The 25,791-nt window shown below is 32.4% G+C and overlaps 2 protein-coding genes across 2 annotated transcripts; one reads left to right on the top strand and one right to left on the bottom strand.

The window, feature by feature from the left end:
• Positions 1-1,560, bottom strand: LOC129918427 (methionine synthase reductase). Its single transcript, XM_055998948.1, has 2 exons — positions 1,390-1,560; positions 1-1,327 (listed from the first exon to the last, which is right to left on the bottom strand). The coding sequence occupies exons 1-2, from the start codon at positions 1,516-1,518 to the stop codon at positions 53-55; spliced, it is 1,404 nt and encodes a 467-aa protein (XP_055854923.1). The 5' UTR covers positions 1,519-1,560; the 3' UTR covers positions 1-52.
• A 2,832-nt stretch (positions 1,561-4,392) lies between these two features.
• LOC129918429 (growth hormone-regulated TBC protein 1-A) lies at positions 4,393-21,877 on the top strand. The gene is made up of 5 exons (XM_055998950.1): positions 4,393-5,030; positions 17,853-18,040; positions 18,101-18,541; positions 18,598-18,710; positions 21,478-21,877. The coding sequence occupies exons 1-5, from the start codon at positions 5,005-5,007 to the stop codon at positions 21,697-21,699; spliced, it is 990 nt and encodes a 329-aa protein (XP_055854925.1). The 5' UTR covers positions 4,393-5,004; the 3' UTR covers positions 21,700-21,877.
• Positions 21,878-25,791: the final 3,914 nt, after the last annotated feature.

Raw genomic sequence — 25,791 nt, 5'->3', positions numbered from 1 at the left:
CAAATTTTATCACTTTTCTTTATTGCAGTGGTCAAACATGAGAACTGTCATTTTAAACCCAAATATCTTCCTTATACCTTCCAGCTGAACGCATCTCTTTAATAACCAATATCGCTTCTTCATCTGAGCATTCTAAACTCATCATTAGACACTCTTTGATACATTCCTCTATACTTTTCGAGATCTTCGTTCCATCAGCACAAACATACAAATTCGTATCTTTTTTAGTCAATTGCTCAACAACTTCCAAAGCATTAATCCTCAATTGATCTTGAACATGCTTAAATTCTCCACATTCTGGATCAGGATCTCTTGAGAAACTCTCATACAAGTGATCCAAGACACCTGTAATCTGATAGTCCAACAGTTCGTCTCTATGAACTGCACTGTCTTGACAAGTTGAACCAACAAATAGCCAAGTCGATCCAAGTTTAGTTGTCTTTTCTTTCATCAACTCATCTTTGTGTTCAAGAAATCCTAGAAATGGAGAAATCCCACAACCAATTCCAATCAATATGCTATCTTTTTCATAATCAAATCTAAATTGATTTGATTCTCGGAAATAGAAACTAAGTTGTTGAGTTTTTTCAGGGTTCTCAAGGAAACTAGTTACTTTTTCAGTTAGAAAAGAAGTTGCTACTCCTGAATTCTCAATGAGAACTGAAAGTATCAATTTGACTTTACTTGGATCTGACAAAGGGCTATTGGCTATAGAATAGGGTCGTGGTTTGAGTCGCGGTAAATGTTCAATGAGAAGTGAAAGTGTAGGAATACAACTTGGAAATAAGTCTAAAATGTCGAGAAAAGTTCGTGTTTTCTCGAGAATCAACTCATTGTAAAGTTTTGTACCTTCTTTGGAAGACAACATCAATAAGACACTCTTTTCATCTTTGTCAGCTGTGTATTCAGCCAAAGAACGAAGGAATAGTTTCTTAGGCACACTTCTCAAGTCCAGACAATCACGAAGAATAGCTCGTGGAGATGATTGTATTGGAACATGCTGAGGAAGTTTTGGATTCTTTTTTGCTGTTCCATTTTTAATAGAAATATCACAGATAGCCTCTGGAGTGTCAACTGATAGAATTTTACTAAGAACCTTCTCAATATCGTTAACAGAATTCGAAACTAGAATTCCAATAGTGTCACCTGGATTAAATCGATAATCAATTTCATTGCCATAGTCTATTGTAAGTTCTATGAATATTTTCGATCCTATTGGTCCATCGTAGAGAATTTGTGCATCTTTAATCTGACCGCAGATTACAGGAGTTGCAGAGAATGGATACGGTAGGTTGGAACATTTTAGCTGCATGTGTTGTGAATCATCCTGTTGGTGGATTGTTTGAAATTGTGAAATAGAATTCTTTTGTTTTTTAAATGAAAACAAACCTGAAGAGTGTCCTCCTGGTAGTTGACATTGATATATTCTACTGGCAATGTAGCTGGAGTGTACTTTTTTAAAATATCAGCGGAATTTTGAATTATTTTCGGGATTTCTTCCAGAGATTCAAGAACCATTGCGATGGCGAATGATTTGCAAAAGGGAATGTCAAATATATTTCGTTTGCAGAAGTGTCAAATTTTTAGGGTTGGTTCAGAAAATGTCAATTTTCGATATACATATAATGGGTAGTTCACACTATTTTGTGAATTGGAATTGAATTTGAAATGTGCTATCATAAAACCTAGTACACTGCTAATGCGAAACGAAAATTTCCATACAAAAATGACACAACGAAATCGTTAAGCCTAGTACGCAGCTGAAGCGAAACTAAATTTTCCATACAAAATTTCGTTAACGAAATCTTGAACGAAAAATTTAGTTTTGCTTTTCAGTACGCAGATCTAGCGAAAAATTGAAGAGTTTTCAACCATTTGTCACTTTTTACGGTCCTGTGCATTTTTCTTGACTTCAAGAGCAGTGTTGATGGTTTTTTCCTCATTAAATTCATTTATTTCTTGTCTTAAAAACTATTTTCTGATGATTTTTCCTAATTTTAAATTAATTTGGATTTTTTTTATTTTGACCTTGACCAGAATCACGATGATATTTTTTCGTTAGCATTTTCGCTGTCGACTTTGGAGACTTGAACATTTTTCGTTTCGCTTCAGCTGCGTACTAGGCTTAAACGAAAAATTTCGTTCTGTAGTACGCTGTTCGACACAGCGAAATTGAAAACTCTCCACTTCTTTTTTACACACAAACAATTGCCGGGGACATTAATTGTGTGCGGAAAAAATAACATTTGAGTTTTTTATTGTTCATTTTATCATTGTATGCCTTTCTGAGATGCGTGTTAGCTTTTTTTTTTTATTATTATTTATGTTTTACAATTTGTGAATATTTTTCCGTCGAGATTTCGCGAGCATTTGCGGCCACCTTTCGGAAAATCGTTATAACTAGTGATTTCACAGGATGCTACTAGAGCTTCTGCAAAGCTTTATAGAAACAAAATTGTAAATCGGGAGTAACCCAACCAACAATTTTGCATCTATAAAGCTTTACAAATTAATGCTACTGTAACTTGTATAAAGCTTAATAGAAGCAAAATTATTAGTTGGGAATGCAGATTCAACACTTGAATATTATAGTCGTATCTTGGATCTTACCGTTCGCGTACACTAAAACCGAATTATCGGCCGACATCGGGTCGGAACTACTCGGACGACTTTCTCGGACGATCGTCTGCATACACTGCTTCCGATCTAGGATGTCGCTGCCGGTCTGTAGTTTTACTTTGTGAAACTTGAAGTGCATATAATAATTGTTTTATATGGAATATTTTGAAGAAATTTATATTTTTGAAAGTTCATACCGCCAATTTTTGCAAAGAAAATTCTTTTAGCAATATCTATGTATAAATCAACCCGACAACGGACGAAAAATCCAAACAAGTTCGGATTATGCCGGTTGATCGGTTATTATCGGGCGTCAACGTACGTCAACGGACGATGTCACTTTCAGTGGTGTACGCACTGTCTTTTCTTTCTATGTGCTTGGTTCTATCGGCCGAGTTCGGCCGACAACGCCCGAGCATAATTCGGCCGATGACGGATTTGGTGTACGCGAGCCGTTAGTGTTGTAATAACGACAATTCACGAGTAGATTTAAGCCAAACAGCATGTCGCAGTCAGCTATGAATCTAAAACGAAGAAGAGCATTGTCGCACGGCCAATATCGACTCATAAAGGCTTGGCCACACCGGAGGGTACTCGGTAGCGGTACGGGTAGCGGCAACGATATTTGTATTAAAAAAATTCCACACCCGAACGTTGATGTGTCAGTTTGGAATTTTTTCCATACAAATACCCGTACCGTTACCTGTACCTCTACCGCGTACCCTCCGGTGTGGCCAAGCCTTAAGGCTTGGCCACACCGGAGGGTATGCGGTATAGCGGTAACGATATTTGTACTAAAAAAATTCCACACCTGAACGTTGATGTGTCAGTTTGGAATTTTTTTCATACAAGTACCCTCACCGCTACCCGTACCGCTACCGCATACCCTCCAGTGTGGCCAAGCCTTTAAGGCTTGGCCACACCGGAGGGTATGCGGTAGAGGTACGGGTAGCGGTAACGATATTTGTATGAAAAAAATTCCACATCTGAACGTTGATATGTCAGTTTGGAATTTTTTTCATACAAGTACCGTTACCTCTACCCGTACCGCTACCGCATACCCTCCGGTGTGGCCAAGCCTTTAAGGGCTTCGCCACACCGGAGGGTATGCGGTAGCGGTAACGATATTTGTAGGCTCGGCCACACCGAAGGCCACATGGGTACGGGTAATTGTATGTAAAAAAAATCCACATCTGAACGTTCATGTGTCAGTTTGGAATGTTTTTCATACAAGTACCCGTATCGCTACCGCATGTACCCTTCGGTGTGGCCAAGCCTTTAAAAAAATTCCACATCTGAACTTTGATGTGTCAGTTTGGAATTTTTTTCATACAAGTACCCGTACCGCTACCGCATGTACCCTTCGGTGTGGCCAAGCCTTTATAAATCAGCATATAAGCCATAACTACAAGAGTTATCTATCACTATCAACCCATTGTACAACATCTAAATGTAAAAAGATATGTATTCAACATGAAAATTGCCAAAAAATTGTCCAAATTGCATTTTTTATAAGCAAACTTGCAATCAGAAAAGGAATCAAAAGAAAATTGGATAAAAAAATTGCATTTTTTTATATAGTCTGAGCTTGCCCTTAGATTCCACAAAAATTTACTCATTACGATCCACACAACTCAGCTGTTCCCTTTTGTCTGACATTCGTTTTTTTCCCACCTTCCCCAACAATTTTGACATTTTACCATTTCTCCTCATTTCAACCACTGCAAAATATCCAAATCAAGAAAATCGCCAAAAAAGAAACATAAAAGTTGAAGAAGAAAAAATTATGAGTCGAGAAAAAATCGTGCAGGTGTTTGCTGGTAATTTTCGTAGCGGTGCGCTGATTATTTTTATTTTTTTTAAATAAAAATTCAAAAAACCAAAAAAAAAATCGAATTGCGATTAGAGAGAGATAAACTCTTCAAAAGCTTATCATAATTTATATTAAACAATTTTCTATTGGAAGTGGAAACATTAAAGATATAAGAAAAAAAGTGCAGATACAAGCAAAAAAAGGTACTCTTTTTTATTTCTAGAAAAGTGTATCACATTTCATAATTTTCAATCTAAAAGGAATTTAAATAAAATGTGGTTTTATTAATGAAATCCTAATAAAGAAGACCCAAGCTAGATAGTGTCATTTATCATAATCGCGATTTATAAGCTTGTGTATCACTTTTTTTTTTGCAAAAAATCCGCCTCCAGAATTCCACAGAATTTTTTCTTTGCGTCTCGGCGTCTTTTTGATCGTCTCCTCGTTGCACAAACTACACACACACACACGTTATATAGTTCGGCGTCGGTGTCCGATAAGATTGTTGAAAAAAACATAAAAGTTTGAATAAAATTTAATTTCATTTTATTTTATTGAACTAATCTTCATTTATGGCAGCTGCAAGTTCACAATTTAGGTAAGTACTAGTTGTTTCTGTTTTTTTTTTTTTTTCATTTTAATGTCGTCGTCGTTTTCGTTTTTAGGAAAATGGGTTGGGCAGAAGGTAGGTAGGTATTTCTCTTCTTCTTCGTCTAAGCTACCTTTCATTTTTTGTTTGATTTTATGCGAGTTGCTTCCAATTGAATAGGAAACCCTTGGAAATTCACTGTTGAACTATTGACATTTTAAGAATTGAGTAAAAGCCGCACCCCCTTCTTTTTATTATTCGATAAATATCAAGACGCAGTCATGAGACCTAGACTAGTGATATGGATATGGCAAATACTACTTTATAAATGTTAGGAATAAACTATATATGACTATGCGAGTGTAACTGCTTTTTCAGTGGCTCATTCATGGATAAAACGATGTCAACTGGTTTCTTTAAAGAAATTGAACACAAGCTGTGTTAAGACAGTCTGTTCAAGTAGATATCTATAAACTAGAGAAGATTTAAAGAACACCTACAAGTGGTGTTAAGCGTAGGTAGGTAATCTTACGGTATTTTTTTTTTTTTTTTCTTAAACAAATATTAGTTGTAGAGGTAGGTAGACAAATAAATGCTGAAAAGAGTTTGTTAAACTTTAACATTTCAATGAGTATAATGGTCACTTATTAAAAAAGATAAAGCTTGACTTACTTGAGTCAAGAAAGGGCCTATCAACAAAATTGTTTTTTTTTTTTTTTTTAATAATTAAGGCATCCAGTTCAGATGAAAAACTTAAATTTCAGTGAGTACCTAAATCCAATCTATAGTGGTTTGATCGATAATTGTATTACAGTGTGTATCAATGGCAATTCTAAATACCATCTGCTTAAATTGACGATAATCAATAGGTATTCCATAATAATCCAGGTATCACCAGGGTTCCCAGGTTGGGGGGAAAATCACCATTTTTGCCGATTTTCTTAGACGAAAGGGATAAAATAGGGGACGGGGATAAAAAAGGGGAAAAAATATCTAAAAGGGGAAAAATTTAAACTTACAAAAACGTTAGACACAATCTTTGAACAAGGGAATCAATTTAAATAAAACTTAATTTCGAAATAAACTATCGTATTCCACGCTAAGTGGTTTTTTTTTAATTTGACAGCTCTACTAAAAACTCGGGTGCTTCCATTTTTTAATTCATTCCTCAAAATATTTCATTATAGGCTATTGATTATGTAGTTTAGAAAGGAACTAAGACGTTCACAGGGTTTTATTGCAGGAATCGTTCAATGGGTTATAAAAGAAGATAAAACCGCGGAGTGCTATTAAATGAGAGGGTGGAAACTGAAGATAGGGGTGCAAAAGCCCCCTTTTTGGTTTTTTCAATATACCTCGTAAACCAAGCAAAATTTTGATATATTGCATATACAACTTTTTGTAGAGAATTAAATTTCCAATTGGAATAATGTTTTTTAAAAATTGAAAAAAAAAATTTCCATACCAAAATAGTCGAAACAATCATAAAAAAATATCAAAAAAATCGATTTTTTGAGTTTTTTTGCTTTTTTAGTTGTACATTTTTTTTGGGTTGAGATAGACATAAACATTGCTCCAAAGAAAAAAAGAAGATTAAATTTCCTTCAAAATGCTGTACTCACTAAATTTTTTCATTGAAAATTGACCGAAGTATGGCCATTTTAATCTATCTTTTTTTTCGCATTTTTAGTTTAGTTTTAAAATGAAGTTATTTTAATCAATTCTTTTTGAAATACCCGATTTCAAAGTCAAAACTTGTAAAAAAAATGTTTAAAAAGCACATTGAGTACAATTTTCACAAAGACTGTGGACTTCAATACGACAAAGTAAACTGCCTTAATTGATTTCTTATCAAATCATGAAAATCATAATGTTCCTATGCCTTCTACTTTTTGAGAAAATTGAAAAATAGACAAAATACTTTCTTTATCGGAATCACTCGTTTATTTCAAAAAGAATTGATTAAAATAACATTTTAAAATTAATATTAAGTTTATAATTCTAGCTTTTGAAAAAAGTATCAATCAAAACTGTAAGTCTTGCCGTTGTTTTTTAATAATTTTTTTTAATTTTAAGTATTTTTTTTAGAAAATTGCCCCTCCCTCCAAAACGGGGGGACATTGACCCTCCCTCCAATAGTAAACAATGATTGTATTTAACCCCTCTACAAAATCTCATTATCAGTTCTTGGTGCTTAAGTAATCATACTTTCTCCTCAAATGTTTCTGTTTTACTGAGTAAAACTAAAAATGCGAAAAAAAGATAGATTAAAATGGCCATACTTCGGTCAATTTTCAATGAAAAAATTTAGTGAGTACAGCATTTTGAAGGAAATTTAATCTTCTTTTTTTCTTTAGAGCAATGTTTATGTCTATCTCAACCCAAAAAAAATGTACAACTAAAAAAGCAAAAAAACTCAAAAAATCGATTTTTTTGATATTTTTTTATGGTTGTTTCGACTATTTTGGTATGGAAATTTTTTTTTTCAATTTTTAAAAAAACATTATTCCAATTGGAAATTTAATTCTCTACAAAAAGTTGTATATGCAATATATCAAAATTTTGCTTGGTTTACGAGGTATATTAAAAAAACCAAAAAGGGGGCTTTTGCACCCCTATCTTCAGTTTTCACCCTCTCATTTAATAGCACTCCGCGGTTTTATCTTCTTTTATAACCCATTGAACGATTCCTGCAATAAAAACCCGTGAACGTCTTAGTTCCTTATTACCCTGTTTTTTTCGACATAATCAATAGCCTATTAAGGGAATCTGTACTTTTTTAGGTATATCAAACGAAATTTTCAGCCAGCAGCCACGGCAGTAAAAAAAATAAAATTAAAAAAATACTTATACCTATACATTTTTTAAAACATCGTTGTTGAAAAAGCCTGCCTTAATCGGGATAAATACTCTATTATTTACAAAAATACATTAAATATAGAAAATAATATCCATTTTTTATTAAATTAGCACTGATATTTTAGATTTACCCTCAAAATAAAATTTGTGAAGTAGTTCCATACTTCATAAATTTTATTTTGACTGTTTTTAGTTTGAAAATGAAATGTTTAATTTGAGCTTCATTTTTGTTAATTTTTTTTATTTACTTATGTCCATTATAAAGTTTTTATTTTTATGAATAAATTAAATACAAAATTAATATGTTTAAAAAAAGATTTAAATAAAAAAATTAAAAAAAAAAAATAAATACTTGCATTTTTAAAAAAGGGGATTTTTATTTTGAAAACCTGGGAACCCTGGGTATCACATACTTCAATTCAAACAGTATACCTAGAACAGGGATGGCGAACCTTTTTAAAGTCTCGTGCCATTTAAAAAAATATTTATTTGAAGTTCCTTCGGCGTGCCATACAGTTTTGAGATAGTTTTTTACCACTAGAAGCAATTAATTTAAATTTTAAAATAACAGATTTTGATTATTGTAGTTCGTTTTAATAAAAAAAAAACAACATTTCAGATTAACAAAATTATTATTTCTTTATAGCGCTATTTGGTTTTGAAAAAAACTACAAAAATTGTTTTTGGAGCCAAAAAATAAGCTTTCTGCATCATTGTTTCAAATTTTACGTTCGGAAAAGCTAAAAAATGAATTTGAAATTTTTCACTTTTCAATTTTTAGATGTACACCTCAAAAAAATAAAACTAAGAAAAAAAAAAACAAAAAGTGAAAGAAATATTGTAGTATGACTTCTCTTGTTGTGAACTCGATGCCAAGTAGTTATCAGGGCTACGTTTCGTCACTTTAAGTAAAATGCAGGCTGAACTGAAAGATAAAGTTGGAATCATCTGGCAATCTGCTTCTAAGCGAATCTTCATTGTTATTCATTTGGACAAATTATGACCAACAGGCGTAAGCAGGTGAAAATATTGTAAAATTCTCCAACTTTTCCAATTTCATGTTTCCATTAATTTGGAATTGTTCGTCGCCCCCCACCCTCTCTAGTTCGATTGATTCCAACTCAAAAATTAGTCTAAACGAGGACAGCGTTTCGACTAATTTTTGAGTCGATATCGGATAAATTCGTTCAGCTACATTTCAATTTCTTCAATTTCCAAGTTCCAACTAGTAAAATTTAGACAAGTTAAGTTTATCAAAGGATGTCGTATCAGGGTCCATAGTAGAGTTAGCATTTCCGATAATTCTTTAATTTGTGAAAACCTATAAAAAAACTGTTCAGTTAATTTTACTTCCTCTGGTTTTTCATGTAAATTCAATTTGTTGTTCAGAAGGTGAGTATCTTCTTCTGAGAAGAAGATATTTTTACAGTTTTACAAAATCTCAAGAAAAATTTTACTGGAAAAATCGTTGAAAGTCGTTATGGCGTGCCACCAATGGCACGCGTGCCATTGAAACATTGAACGCGAACAAAAATTGTTTTTACTAATTATAGAAGGTAAAATGTTAATTTAAATATAAAAAAAACGTTTTTTTTGAAAAGATTCAACTCGTTTTTTTTTTGTTCCTGCAGGACATAGTTTTATTTAAAACAAAAAGCCATAAGCCTAGCTACTTTTTAAAGTTATTTCTAGAGTGTCTTTGTTTTTTTAAACTTAATAACTTTCGTGTTATATGAAAATGGTGCTTATAGCATACTTTACTTTAAAACAAACTCAGTAAAAGAATATCTGTATAGAGGAAAAAGTAGCCTTTTTTGTTTTTTTTTTTGCGAATACATACTTGCTTTTCGATTGTGTTTTTTTATATAGCCCGTAAATGTTTCTCAATTTTATCTTAAAAATTATTAAAAAAAAAAAAATGCTTAGACAAAAACTTCAAAAATTGAGTACACCAAAAGGATGTTTTTTTTCGCTTGGCCCTAATATTATGGCAAGGTACTGCAAGTTCGTTTGAATTTTCATTCCAGAAATTGTAGTATTCCTATTATAGGTGATTCATTTCTGATGATTATTTCTATAAAGATTTATAAATCCCGAAAAATATACAAACTTACACCATGTAGGCTCAGCTACATATGTGTCCCCTAGAATCAAAAACAATCTATTCCACTTTTTGTGAAAAATGAGTTAGAAACGCAGTTTATCTCAATTTTTCAACCTCTTTCTTTGAGTGTGGTTGAGCACTTTCAAAGTCAACTTGTTCCAGAGTTATACTTTATAGAAATATTACAAAACGAATACTAATTTTTGCAAAATATTGATGAAATGTATTAAAAACACATTTTCACTAACTTTTTGAAAAAGAAGCAATGCATTTGGTGTTATATTTTAGTCACAAATTCATTTTATAAATTTACTGATGAAATTTCATTTTACTGAACAGTAAAATTAATAAAATGGATTTGTGAATAAAATTTAACACCAAATTCATTGCTTCTTTTTGAAAAAAAATAGTTGAAATAACCTCTCAACTTATTTCATCAATATTTTGCTCAAAATAAAAGTTTAAAGTATTCAAAATAGCTAAACAAAATTTTTACTGATGGATTTTACTGATAGCTATAACAGAGCCGTCAGAGCAACGAAGGATTTGTCTGCTTTTCTTTTCAAATAAAAATACTGGCTGATTTATTGAATTTTTTTAATGTCGGTTTTAAAAAACTATGCATGTTTTTTCGACTTTACATGATCCTCTCTTTTTCTCTTTTTAAAGTCTGATTTTAAAATCATTCCTTTGCGAGATGTTAATAATTATGCTTCCTATATCGTCAAACACAGAAATTTAAATTAGGGTTTATGTGCTGTTCAAAAACACTATCAACTCTTTTTGACTCTACGAACAGTTTCAAGGTTCGCAAACAATGCTGTCAAAATGGTGATGTACGAAAACCCACCTACAACACCTGCAACCCCGATGTTATCTATATCCAATGTGTAAGTGTATTACTTGCACTTGTTTTGTACACGTGTTGATGACACATTCATAAACAAAGAATTATAACTGTATCAGTACGCCATTATTTACCATGGAATTAATGATAATTTGGAATAAAGCATAATCGTTAAACAATTATTGTAGCCAATGGCTAGAACCAAAAATAATTACGAAACAAGGTTGATTCAATTTGATAACACACAATGAAAAAAAAATATTATCAAAAAGAATTTAAAAAAACAAGTTTATCGAATTTTATAATAATTAAGGTAACATACAGTGAAAAAAAAGGTTTTTGTAGAACCAATTATTTATTTTCAGAAACTGTTATTATAAAAGATACATTACAGTTATATACAATTAATGAAACTTAAACACTAAATTTCTGTTTTGAAACCCCGGTTGCATACAGTTTCCAAGCTTTGATGTACAACTTCAAAGCAGCTGGATTCAACAATTTCAGGCACATAAACTCTCAGATGAATTTATTCTAAAAGTCACTTTTGATTTACAACGAAACCAAATAAACTCGGCCAAAGATTTTAAACAGTTTTTACTTATTTTCTTCTTTAAGTTAAAAGTCCTCAGACTCACCATGAATGAAGCTTACCAATGAGCATTTACCCAAATGACTAACAATTAAATATGCAAACGAAATGGGTACTTTAGACTTTCTTGATGGTTGCGTTTTTTTGCTTAAAGTGCAATAGCCAATTGGTAAGAAATTGGGCACAAAACGTTTCTATGTGCAGTGCATTAAATATGGTTGAGCAGTACTATGTCAAGGAGCAATGTTCAAGCTATTAGGGTATGTCATGTTGAGTGCACAATGAATGCAAATTAAAGAACAGAAAAAAAAAACAACAAAACTACGGGATTCAAGTTTCTTTTTTGTCACGATTTACAGCAAATTGCTTTTGAGAAATGAAAAATAAACAGTTCATGCGTATGATAGGTTACATAGTAGAGTCAGTGGCGGAGTATTACTTTTCCTACTGTCAGAGACACCATGTAATGCAATGGGCATACCAGTGTAATGTATAAAAAAAGAAGTAAGAAATTTGTTGATCTTAAGTTGCGGCAAAGATGAAAAACCACCATTGAAAAACTTTAAAGACAAGTTGAAAGGTTATTTCATTTAAAAAAGATTTAGGTCATTTTATTTTTTTACAGTCTAACTGAGCATTTAATTGCACGATGAAGTAAGAACACACAAAAAAAGTATATTATAACGAAACCACTCAGATAAATTTAGAAAAAAACAAGTAGTTCGCTTAACTTTGGTGAAGTTTTTTTTTAGTTTACCCGAAATTATTTTAATTGTCTCAAATTATGGATGTAGAGTAAGCAAGTTGAAACGGTAATGGTGTCATTATCTTTTGTTACTCGGTATGATGAGTTTTGAGAGTGACAAAAAAGAATAAGCACCAAATAGTAAACAGAAAGCCCTGAAGAAATAAATAACTGGAAGTACAAACATATTTGCTTTTATATTATAAAACTATACTAACGCCCCTAAATTAATGAATACAATTAACATTAACTATCTTACTTTAGAAGGCTACAACGTACTTAAAGATAAAGGAGAATGGGCAAATTGGTGCACCTAGCGTCCACAAATGAGATATTCATCCTTGGAAAGCTTAGTTTTAGTACATAATTTTTGTATATAGACACAAATCTGTAAACCATGGGGTTCAAGCAGTACATGGCAATGAAGATTGCAATTAATGAAAAAATTAATTTCAATATTTTTCCGTTAAAATTACCAAAACGGATTACTTTTGGTGACTTATGCAGTCCGAGCTTTTATATCGTCAACAGGAATATTCTTGATGATACTATCACTAAACAGTGAACAGCGTATGGTTTTCAGCATTTGATAACAAATTGATTGAGGCAGTTTATTTCATTGATTTATTTCATATTTAAATTTACAGTCTTGGTAAAAATAGTACCAATTTAATTTGTTTTTTTAAACTTTTTTCCCATATTTTGACTTTGAAGTTGATTATTTCGAGAACAATTAATTGCAATAATTTGATTTAAAAATTAGAATCAAGTGTATAATTCCGGCTTTTGAAAAAAGTATCATTCATAAATGAAAGTGTTTCCGTTATTTTTTAATAATTTGTTTTGTATTTAACGTGATATTTTAGAAAATTGCTCCTCCTGCCTAAACTGGGGAGATGGACCCCCCCTCCCATAGTAAAAAATTATTGTATTAAACTCCTCTACAAAATACCATCATCAATTCTTGTCGCCTAAGTTATCGTAATCTCCTCAAAAACTTTTGATTTTTATTACAAATTGCCCCGATTAGAAATACAAAAATATGAATAACTTTTGAAAAGGAGCAGCTAGGATTTCAATTCCAACGGATTTTGCACGTATAATCATCAACAAATAAAACCCAACTTACAGTTTTTGTCGACATTTTTGTGCAACCTATCGATGCTTCCTACCCACCGTGTATTGTAACTTGAAAAACAAATTTTATGGTATTTTTTTAAGTTTTTGATAAATTTCTTATGAAATTAAATTGAAAATATTTTTTTGTGAAGCTTAAATATTCTGAGAACTTTTACCAAGTGAGCAAGTATGTGCGAACGATTGAGTTTAATCTGAGTTCATTTTGAACATAAAAATACGATTCCTAACGAGAAAAGAAATCGGCTATCCAATCATAGAACCATGATATAAAACCCTAAAGCAATATTTGTATTAATATAAGAAAGGATTTCCTATTAATGTAAAAAGAAAATAAACAAAGGAATGTCATATCAAAAAAGAATGTTTTAATTGTTCTAAACTTAACACCAAGTCCGAAGAAAAAACAAAAAAAAAACCCCTTTCTTATCAAAACATAAGTCCCCCACAATTCCTCCTTTAATAAAAAAAGAAGAAAAAATTTAAATTAAAAGTCATTACTTAGCACGTTAATAAAAAGTGAATTTTGTCACGCAGCAAAATAACAAACCGTTTAAGTCTATTGAGGTCTATTGGGCTAAAAATAAACTCGAAACGTCACTACATGTCAGGCATTTCTTTATTTTTTTTTTATTCTTCTCCTACTCAAAGATTCAGTTTGATGTAAAATAAGCATAAAAGAAAAGCACAGAGGCATAAGGCACACGACAAAGGAAATTAAATAAAGTGACAAAAAAAATAAAACCTAGACTTATAACGCCCACTCCAGAGAGGCAGAGTGAGAGTGTTAGGTAAAAAACAAGATGCAGAGGCAGCTAGGCAAAATATGCAATGCACACACAAGAAGGTGTAAAAAAATCTTGACCTCGAAATCCTCAAAGTGGACACTTCTGAAACAAAAATAAAAAAATATATATTTCAGACTCAAAAGCTTTTGAACGATTTGGGGTGACACACTTGTCCTAGTTTCAGTAAATGAACATTTACGTTTCAACGTTGCTTCTTTAATGTTAAATAGCTCCATGCAGCACCATTCTTAAGTGTGTTTAATTTTGTGTTTTTAATTTAATAAGCGATTTCTTAAGCATGGTGGCATCATTATCTAAAGAGCAGACTATTTTAAGCTCGTAGTATTATGTTTATTTGTTTCTCTATGAAATCAATTGCACAAAGTTTAGTATCCTTACCTTAACCTCTCGCACAGAGATAAAATGATGGGACATGTAATCCCTGCGGCTTTATGATTGTTATGCTGCCAACATTAAAAAACACACAAAAAATACATTGTATTCCAAAAGAATATACTCTTCTTTTTCCTATTGTCGTGTATATCATCTAATGCATTTCAAGGGCAGTGTGGTGTGGGTTTGCCAGCAAGCTATAAAGCAACTATTAAAAAAATAACGCTGAGTGTTTTTGTTTCTGTTTCTGTATAGTTGGTGCGGTAAGGCAGTGCTTAAGGCAAGCTCCAGAACATAGAATCTATTGTGTTCATCATAAAAAAAGTAAACTATCGAAAAATCCATCTCGGAAATCAGAAATCTATCTAAAAATCTATGTCCAACTATTACAACATCTATATTACTACACACACCCACTTCATTACATGACCTACTTCTATATTCACATCAATCTACCTGAACGAAGTGATAAGATTTCGCATGCATTGAAGGTATCTGTAGAAATTATAAATTTTAATTTTTACAATATCTGATACATAAATCTGTTGTTCCCTTCCTTAGATAAAAAAAACACGTATTCTCTGAATAATTTATAAAATGTGAAGACTTGAAGAGGAAACTATTTTGAAAAATAGTTTCGACACCTGGTTGTTGCGTGTTGGTTAGAATTATGAGAACCTATAAATCGTATATTAATTTAAAACAATGTAAGTGCAACGGTAAGAGAGATACTAAAGGATTTAATTATTACGTTCTAACAATCCGAAGTCACGCATCGTCAAAACTTTTTAAAAAGGGGTTATCTGATAGACTGGTTGTTAAAAAAAGTTTTGCACTTTTTCTGTTGGAATTTTTACTCGAAGTGGAAATTGGTCTAAATGCGGGACACGGATTTCCTTTTAAAATGTTTAAGCAATTATTAGCTTATGCCAAAAATTGATTATCTTATGATGGTATTTTCTTAGACAGCACTGTTGTGAGACACAATGTTTTTTCCTTCGCCATTAAAATGTTATGTTTTATTTATATCCCACATTTGAATTTCTCTCGATATAAAACTGGCCATTCATCCTTTGGGGACTCAAGGTGGTAAGAATAGGACCTCAGTACCATTTGCTGGTATCATCAAAAAGCGAACGCCTTCTCTGCGCCAAAAAAGAGAAATAAGTCTTTTAAACATCGCTTATAAGATCCTATCAAGCGTTAAGTGTGAACGTCTCTAGCATTTTACTAATGATCTTAAAAGTCAACCACTGATCACATATTCGTACTATGACAAATCCTGGAGAAAACTCAAAAATTCATACCACAGTTTTATTGATTTCAAAGACGCCTATGACAGTCTAAATTGGATGGATCTGTATCGTGCAAAAAAAAAGCTACGCATTTAACGTTTAAAACGCTTGGGACACGCAGAGCGAATAAACATTCACGCTCCCGTAAAGTCTTGAACACCAAGCCAGAAGGAACTTGAAGTAGAATAAGATCTTATCTCCGATATTGGGCGAAGTCTGATCTTTAACGACTCGAAGGTTGAAGATTTTCATCCACTTCTGCCAGTGTTCATATCTCAATTAGAACCGAATTGATTCAGGTCTAGTACATGGCTTTTTTGGTTCTTTGAGAGAGGGCTTATATTTAAATGCTTTTTTAGCCCGGAAAAAACAGCAGTTAACAAGATTGATTCTATCTTTTGATCTCAGGTCGATTCATTCCTCCGCAAATGTATATATTCATAATAATTCCGGAAATGAACGGACTTTTAATAAAGTTATGCCACTGACTTACATACCTCAAATACGATGTTAAAGGTCTTTGTATTGATACAAACTTTTCTCAACATTAAAGGTTTCGGTGATCTACTGGCCGACTTTGATGCGGCAACGACATAATATCTAGGTCATTCTGCACAAGGAAACGATTTTCGCAGGAACGTTGAAATATGACATGGGTTTATACAGCTCGTTCTTGTTAACGCTGCACAAACGACCTTAAAACCCATAAATTGACGATTGGATATTCCTGGTATATTTTTAAAATATATAGGAATGTTAAAACATTTGATCGATAATTAGAGAACTTTAAATATCGGATTATTAAAAATAGCCTTACGATATTCAGTGCTACTCCTTTCTTGTAGATTTTTCATATTCTTACACCGAGATTTCATTCATTTAGAATACTTTTATTCAAAAAGTTTTAGAAATGACACTTTTTAGTGTTTTTTGAAGGTAAAAACAAATTAAAAAGACTAAATAAGTAAAGAGAATGGTGATACGAATATCAAAGAAAGGTCAAAGATTGGGACTGCTTATTACATATATCTATGCAAAATAAAAAAAAATCTAAAATGAACAAAAAAACATAAATTTAATATTTCATGTTTAATTTTCAGCAAGTGTCAAAATTTCAAAACAAAAATGTTTTAATAGTCAAGAGTGTTGAGAAAAAAAATAATTCAATATACATATGTACATAAAATTAGGTATAAAGACATTAAATGAGAAAAAAATCAGTAAACATAAATACAAAAAAAGTTTATGAGCGTGGTACACTGGTTTTTAGTATTTTTTTCAGACTAGTTTTACTAATATTAAAATCAAATAGATTAGTATTCAAATTTACAAGCTTACACATGCGAGTTAAGGGCACATGCATACCATAATTAGTACGGTGTTGGGGTAATTTTATTAAGTCTAAGCTTGTCTGGTATTCATGTGAAATTAGAATTGTTCACCCTTTTCGAATGTAAGCATTCTTCAATAGACTTGAGGGTATGTTTTTCTTCTGCTCAGAATTTGGTATTGCGTTCTTCTTTTATGGTTGTAGATCTCACTAGATGTTGTCTCAGCAGTTGTGTTCATCGCCCGTAGTATAGATTTATAGTCCTCATCCTTGATAGGATGGTAAGTAGGGGTAGTGAAACAAGTCAATGTTTTTATCTTGAAATGTGAGGATCTTACGATCTTGATGTAAAAATCGTCAAGATTAATCTTACTTCTTTTACAAAGCTACACAATAAAAGCTTCTGTAGATGTTTCTTCTCGCTCCACTATAGAAAAGATATCGCAGGTTTTCATTTTTGTATGCCCTCTCCATCCCATCGCTGGATGGCTGGGACATCTGCTAGTCAGGATCTTCACTTCATCAGCTTTGCATTTATTAAAACAGTAACAGTTTTCAGTACAATTACCGATCTAAGAGCAAGTTTATTTTACGCTTAGTTAAGCTAATTCTTTGTATTTATTAAGCTCACAGAAGGTAGACAAATTGAAAGTTGCACCTTTCAATGGTCAAAATGTTGTTCGTTGTAAAAATTATAAAATAATTGAATCCTATATATTAATCTAATTTATATTTCTTCAGCGATGTTGATGAATATGGCTTCAAACGTAGCGAAAATTTTGACTACAAAATGTATGAAAAATTTATGTCAGGTTACTTGAAAACCCTTACCAAACGACGAATACGATGGGACGGAATGATGCAAAAAAACCAAGATCTCACAATTATCAATTCAACGTTAAAACGTTTCATACGAAAGGGGATTCCAGGTATGTTAATTTGTATAGATACACAATCAATGAATAAAATTTATTTATATTTTTGTATAGGTCCCTACCGTCCTGATGTCTGGATGAAAATATCTGGAGCAAATAAGCTACAAGAACGATCTCCCGATCTCTATCGAAATTTACTTAATGTTAATTACGACAAAGAAATTAGTGATTCCATCAAAATCGATCTACCTCGTACATTTCCAGACAATATATTTTTCGATACGAAAAAAGAACAACTCTATAATACGCTAATAGCATATGCACATCATAATCGGGAGATAGGTTACTGCCAAGGACTCAATTACATTGCCGGTCTTTTAGTCATAATCACCAATGATGAAGAACAATCTTTTTGGCTTCTCAAACATATTGTTGAAAGTGTTGTACCTCAGTATCATACGAAAAATATGGCGAATCTTTTAAGAGATTTAGCTGTATTCAAGGAATTGGTTATTCGAAGAGTACCTGAGGTCAATAGACATATAGAGAATTTGGGTAAATTTTTTCTTTTTATTTGTAAGAATATAAATTTATAAATTCCTTTTTCTTAGGTCTTCCTTATGCTGTGATAGCCAGCAAGTGGTTCATTTGTATATTTGCTGAAGTTCTGCCCGTGGAAACTGTTCTAAGAATATGGGACTGCGTCTTCGCGGAAGGTTATAAAGTAAGTTTAGATTTGTTGTAGCCAAAGGCTAGGTTGTTTTTTAGGAGTAGCGGTAGACAATTCTTAAATATTCTTAAAGACTTGTCGCGTTATCAAAATTTGCTATATAATTAATATCTCCTCCTTCAACTATCCTAAAAAATCCAATCATAAAGAGACTTTTTTGTGACCACTTTTTTGAAAAATCGTAATTTTTTTATTTTTGTCCTGCCAAATTCGAACCCGTGTGCGGACAGAGGGTTAAAATTACAGCATTAACATACTGTGAATTCTTATATTTCTAAGAGAATTTGATTAAATTCGTGCACCTACTTATATATACATATATATATTTTTTTTAGGTGTAATTTTAATAAGTGTCGGTAATCATCGACCAAATATTTTGCGTCTTAGAAAGGGTACAACAGCATCTAACTGATGAGCCCGAATGTTGTACCTGCGCGAAACGCATTTTGGACTACAGGTAAAAAAAAACTATTAAATTGAATGTTCTTTCTTAATTGTAAGAAGTTCAATTTAATTTCTTTTTCTGTAAAGTCCATTAATTTTGCTGTTTTAAGCAGCGTTGCCAACCCATTCACTCACAATTATGCCTCATTTGAAAAAATTATGTCTTTTCAAATAAATTATGCCTCAATTAAGATTTCTTAGCTTATGTTTCAAAAATTATATAAAAAGTGCAAGTGGAACTTATACATTTAGGCTACTTATTTGTCACGAAACGGCAACTTATTTTCTTCGAAAGGAATTTTTCAAGGGAACTAATACATTGCTTTAGACAATAGGAAGAAATTATCAACCAGTTTTTTTTTTTTCATCAATAAGAAATTATAGCATATTTGCAAGCGTTTTAGACCTTTTTATAGCAACAAAATCGTTTTTGCATATTCTTTTCTAGTAAAATTGATAGGTGTGCACAAAATTCTTCGAAAAATATTAAACACTACCAAGAGTTAAATGGTAAAAACGAATTCTGTAAATAAAATTTCGAACAACATTAAGTTTTTTTTATCAAAATATTCAAAAAAATATAAGAAACTTTGAAAACATAAATCAAGAGTGGAATAAAAAAATTATGCCTTTTTTGTCATAAAATAAGCCCAATGCCTAAGCTAATAAAATTATGCCTAAAAAGCATATTTATGCCTCAGTTGGCATCGCTGGTTTTAAGTGACAATAGAATTATTTGTTTTACTTGATGCAGTGCCGACGCATTCAAAACCGCTCTCTATATTGGCTTTATCCAATGAATTTATTTGCAGATAATCTTCATTCTGTTTGTTTGTTTATTTTGATTAAATGATAAACACACAAGTTCGGTTAAGAAATCCTATTTCCTCTCTCTAAGATTATATTAACAAAATTTCCTAATAAAAATAATTTTTAGAGTTATCATGCTTCTTCAAAAGAAAAAAAAATTTGTTTGCCATTGGTATCAAAATAAAGCTGAAGGTTAGTAGATTAAGTCTTATAAAAGCCGTTTGAGATATTCACTGCCCTAGACAAGATAGCGTTACTGTTTAAAATTGTCAGAAAAAGTCAATTTTAAAATTATGGAGATAAAAACACAAAGAAGACGTTCCTTTTAATCGAAATAACACAAAAATATCAAATGTATGTATAGCGTATACGTATCCTTTTTACTTATGCTTCTTTCTTTTTTTTATATCGGTTTCATTGTAGATTATTTTAACAATTGTTTCCTAACAATTTTTTTTTTAAATAATAAATAATTATAAAATATTTTGATTAGTAATAATTTTCAATTATTATTATTATTAAAAATGTTTCCTGTTGGTTTTATATTAATCATTTGTAAAAATTATACCAACTTTGACGTTAGATTTTTTAAACAAGCATTATCCAAAATAAAAATTAAGCTGCAGTCTATGAAATGCTCTGTATCAGTGTAGAAGAAGTTTGCTTCTTCATTGTCCAAAAACTAGTTGTTATCCAACCAGTTGTTATGAAACCAAAGTAACTCATAAATGTATGTTGCTGGTAAGCTGACCTTGACGTATGTATGTATATTCGGTCAATACGCTTTTCAAATTCCAAATAATATTGTCGGTATAGCTTTGCTTTTTTTGCTTCGAAATTAACTTCGGGGATAGATCAGGATCTCGTTTTTTTTTCTTATTTTCTTTTCAGCACGTCTCTTAATTGAAAGATTGAAACTTAGTAACCCGCTGCTATTAAAGATCCATCTAGAAGTTTCAATATAATGTTTTTGAATTTGATTCTTTTGCAAATATGTATAGTATACAAATGGAGAGTTTCGGTAAAGTTCAAGTTCCGACTTAGAGATGTTGATTTGAATGTCATATTTCTTGTCTCGACTGTTCTTTCATGGTGATCCACAATATTGTATATTAATAAACAAAAAACTTTCTGTTAGGGGATTCAGCGTCTAGCATTAAGAGCTGTATTTTATTTTCATCGTGATCCAGATCAGATCATTGTTTTAATTAGTGTAACAACAAAAGCAGGATTTCGCTTTCTTATTGTAACGCAAATAAATACAATGATCTGATCTGGATCAGGGGGAAAATAAAACACGGCTAATGTTAGTGATAATTGACTCAAAATCAATGCAGTTAAAACAATTTTCAATTTTCTTGCTTTGTGCAAATTACTTTTTGAAAATTTTTAGTGAACTTTAAAATCCTTCTAAGCAATGATTTTTTTCAAATTTGGGAAATAAAAAAACGTTTTTTTCATAAACAATATCTTAATTTATTTTTCTCAACTTATTTTTTTTTTACAGGTTGTATTCCGTGCTGCATTAGCAATCTTCCTCACTCACAGGACAGCGATTTTAGCCTGTGATGATATTGCTGCATTGGCAAATCTCTTCCGCGAAGGCATACTTCGTGATGAGATTGTTACAAATTGTCATGATTTTATTGAAGCAATGTTTAAATTACGCCTGCAACGAAAAGAATTAGAAGCATTAAGAAAAATATGTGTTGGACGAAATAATACGTAAATACATCATAAATATTTTAATAATATAAATTGCCACAAAATTAACAACAAAATCAAATGACTCAACTTTACTCACCAAAATATTAACAACAAAAATACCTACAAAAACAAAACGCCCTCAGAAACAAATTAAAAAAGTGCAACACAAAGAAACAACAAAAACAAAGCAAAAATACTTAAAGCATAACAACAAAGTATGTAATCAATAATTTACAATTATTAAGCAAAAACAAAAAAAAGGTAAACATTTTAACTAGTATGTAGTGTGTTAAGGGTAATTAAATGCAGTGTAAGTGTTTTAAACAAAAAAATTATTAGTAGCTTAAGCTTATACATATTTATTTTATTGTATGTATGTATTTAAAACAAAAAAAACCAAAATAGTTGTAGTATTTTTTTTATGTGTCTTAGAAGTAAAAATGTTAACATTTGCGCCGTTTATTTAAGATAATCATCTATTTTAACAAATACTATCAAATTCGAATTCCATTTAGAAGCCCAAAATTGGTCTCAGAAACGTTTCTTTATAAAAAGAATATATTCCCCGAAAGTTTATTATTTTTGAGACCTTAATAACTTTGAATGGCTTTAGAGGAATTTTTAACTAAATTTAACATCACATAAACCTTAACAGTTCTAAATGTTAGTCTCTGTTAAAAAAAAATATATATTTCGTGCATTGTATTAGATAAAAAAAAACTGTTAAAAAAAAACTTAAACGAAAATATTTTACAAGTAGAACAAAAAAAATCAAAAATGCCAATTGGGAATTGAAGAAAAAATGTTTTCAAAAACAGTCTACCACCTATACATTAATTTTTTTTAAGAAAGAAACACATAAGTTTTAGAGATATGGGCAGTTTAAAAAATTGTATTAAGTTTGCGAAATTATTCGGCATTTTAGCATTTCCCAATCCTGTGTTATCCTTGTAAAATTCCTGTTTAATTAAAAGGTCATCTATACGATTTGTTACGTTTTTGATCTTACTAAATTAACTCCAAACTACTTTCTCATCATCTTTAGAATCGATGAATACAGCTTCAAGGCTTTTCCGTTTTAAACAAAACACTGGCTCAAATTTTCTATTTTAAATACGTTATAATTTTATTAAAGACTTAATAATGGTTAGGTTTAAACAAATAATTTAGGTTGGCAAAATCGCTACGGGCAAATTCTCCTTCCTCGGCTGACAGGCAGATTGCTCCGAATTCCATCAACAATTACCTAACTGCTGATAAATCATTCTTAGCCTCTTCCGCTACGGCACGCTCGCAAACCTTCCGCTCTTGTGTATCCGACCCTTGGCTAATCCCGCCCTCGATCCTACACCCACGGCCTTCATTGCCTACTGTGCCTCCAGCCCTGCTTCTGCATCCTGCCCTGCCAACCCTCGCAACTACATTCCCCGACAATCTCTTTCTGCCCAATACCCGACAGACTTCTCTTAGCTGTGCTCAGCTCAACACCGTTTACTAAAATTAAACTATCATACCGCAGCAGGTTTAGGTCGCTACCCGTGTCGAATAAGGCTGACAAGTACTGGCCATTCAAAATAAAGTCTTTGAAAATTCGATTACAATTAACTGCCAACGAGATTTGAGACTCTGGTATTTCCTCCGTATCACACGTTGTCGCAGTGTGAACATTGGCTTCCCTTTTATTCCCCTTCTGCCCCTCTTGTCCCCTATTCCTACATTCCACTGACCTATGCCCTGGCTGCCCACAGCTGAAGCACCTGATCTCACGCCTCGCTGTACACTCTCTCGCAAAGTGTGCCGCTTCGCCACACCTGAAGCATCTCTTTTCTCCTTTCTCGTTCTTGATGACAGCACAACTCGTAGATGCTACTGTTGTTCTTGGATTTAACGACTGTTGACTAGGACCCCTCATCTTTTCATAAATTACTATTTGCGTTTTCAGCTGCGCGATTGTAGAGGCTTGATATAAGCAGAGTTTATTTTGTCTGGTGTCGGGAATACCTTCGATGAAGTACTCGATTGTACTTTCTTCATCCAGATCAATACTTTTACCTAACTCAATCAAACTGTAAAGATATTCCCTAAAGGACTAGGAAGCTCTCTTCCTAAGGTTTCGCAACAGCCGATGTACCTCCGCTGCCGAAACCTTGGTACCAAATTCTTTAATAAGAGCCCTGCGCAATGAAACCCAGCTATTAATGTTTCTTTCACTGCGAACAAAGAGCTTAGCGGCACCTTTGAGCAGCTGTTTACCAAAAATAAACTTTTGGATGTCACTCCATCCAACCGTCAGCGCATTTTCTTCGAAATCTTCCACCCAGTTTGTGACGTTTTGGTGGCTGGTTCCATCAAAAGTCGTAAGGGAGTCTTCGATATCGCGAAGCGTAAATGTTCCCCTGAATCTGTTTTCAGGAATTGATGGAGTTTCGAAGCTGGCATTCCCCTCTTCATTATCGTCAGCAACCAAACCAAAATGTACGAGCAGCCTATCCTGCAAGACACTTTTCAGACCTCCCGTCTCCAACCCTAATTCAGTTAATTTTGTCCTCAGTCCGTCAACTGTCAGTCCTAATATAGCTTCCCTTTCCATCCTTTTCAATTCAATTACCTACTCCGAGAATTTACTTTAAAAAAATAACTTTACTATCAAAAATAGTTTTCACCCGACGGACTATATTCTGGAAGTTTCTCTACTTTTAAATTTCCTCAACAGACTTTAAATTAAACTCAAAAATTGAACGAGAAAGGAAATGCGCAAACAACTTATTCACTCACCCCTTTTTTCTCTTTATTTTCTTCTTCTTATTTTCGTTGTCTCCTTGTCTCAGTATAAGCTCCTCCCTCTTGAGTGATTTTGTTTTGTGTTGTAGTGGTGGTTTCTGTTTCATCAACTTCTTTTCGATGAAGCCGTTTTTTATTGTGGCTTTTCGTCTCTTTATTTTTTTTTCTCTCGCGCAATAATTCTCAACTTTGTTCTTGTTCTGTTTTTTTTCTCTGCGCACAGTTTTTGCAAAATTCAAATTCGTAACGGCCGAATGGCTCTTTTTCTCAAACTTGTGTTTGTGTATGTAACTCGATTGGCGTCAGAGTTGCATCACAATTTAACACTGTTGTTTTTTGTTGTTTTTACACACAATCTTTGCTGTTTTCAAATTCGGCCGTTGCAATGGCTCTTTTTTCCCCAAACTTGTGTTTGTGTATGCAACACGATTAGCGTCGGTTTTGCATCACAATTTAACACTGTTCTTGTTTTTTTTTTTTTTTTTACACAGGCAACAATTATTTTTCCATCCGACCGGCGCGCCGGTTAGTTAAAAGGAATTATTTCATCCTTCCTTTTTTTACAAAAGATCTTAAATTTATATTTGAAGATTAACCTGATGCAGGAGGATTTGATATTTAAATTTTAATCAGCGTTGGCGATAAAAAAAAATCAACTTCGCCAAAAAGGCGATTTGAAATTTGAATCCGCCGCGCCGAATAATTAACTAAAAATTATTTTAATAATATTTTAACTTAGCAGTATTTTTTTGTTCTTTTGCTTGTCAATGTGGAACTACTTCACACGATGACGGCCAGACAAAAGAATTTTACTAATCATTTCCTCTTTGCATGAAACCTTGCCAAGATGGACAATTGGAATGCAAGTGGTACATCTCTCCGCAGTTCTGTTTGATAGACATTTTGTTCTTGGTGTCATTTTAGGGGGTCAAAAGACGTGTTAATTAATTTTTAACTTTCGTTTAGAACAGGAAAATATCAGGCATTTTAATTTTGTGGAGTAGAGGATGGAGTATACTTAAATTGTAAGATATTTTTTTTTGCAATATCGTCAAATGGCTTCCTGTAATTTGTTTATAGATGGGCTTTATTGTCAGCCCTGCTGGAAGGCTAAATTAATATTCTGCGGTGGTGAGATCCTCTGGATGACCTGCTGGGGAGCTATCACAGATGTCACCATCTCCTTCAGCAACTGTGGGGAACTAGGCGATTAAAAAAAATTAAAATGAAAAAAAATGTTCGGCATGCTGGCAGTGCGCAGCTATGACTCCGTCGGATTTTGGTAGGTTCTTTTCCGCTTCTAATTTTTTCCACAAAATGATTTATCATGCCG

Source organism: Episyrphus balteatus, chromosome 4 (genome assembly GCF_945859705.1).
Source record: "Episyrphus balteatus chromosome 4, idEpiBalt1.1, whole genome shotgun sequence".
Lineage (NCBI taxonomy): Eukaryota > Metazoa > Arthropoda > Insecta > Diptera > Syrphidae > Episyrphus > Episyrphus balteatus.
Note: the sequence above shows the minus strand (reverse complement) of the source record. Positions and strands in the feature narration are given on the sequence as shown.

Excerpts from the sequence above, each read along its gene's own strand:
- LOC129918427 (XM_055998948.1), bottom strand. The coding sequence starts at position 1,518 with ATGGTTCTTGAATCTCTGGAAGAAATCCCGAAAATAATTCAAAATTCC. Across the intron at positions 1,328-1,389 it reads ACCAGGAGGACACTCTTCAG|GATGATTCACAACACATGCA; the intron begins GTTTGTTTTCAT and ends ATCCACCAACAG.
- LOC129918429 (XM_055998950.1), top strand. The coding sequence starts at position 5,005 with ATGGCAGCTGCAAGTTCACAATTTAG. Across the intron at positions 5,031-17,852 it reads GCTGCAAGTTCACAATTTAG|CGATGTTGATGAATATGGCT; the intron begins GTAAGTACTAGT and ends ATATTTCTTCAG. Across the intron at positions 18,041-18,100 it reads CATACGAAAGGGGATTCCAG|GTCCCTACCGTCCTGATGTC; the intron begins GTATGTTAATTT and ends ATTTTTGTATAG.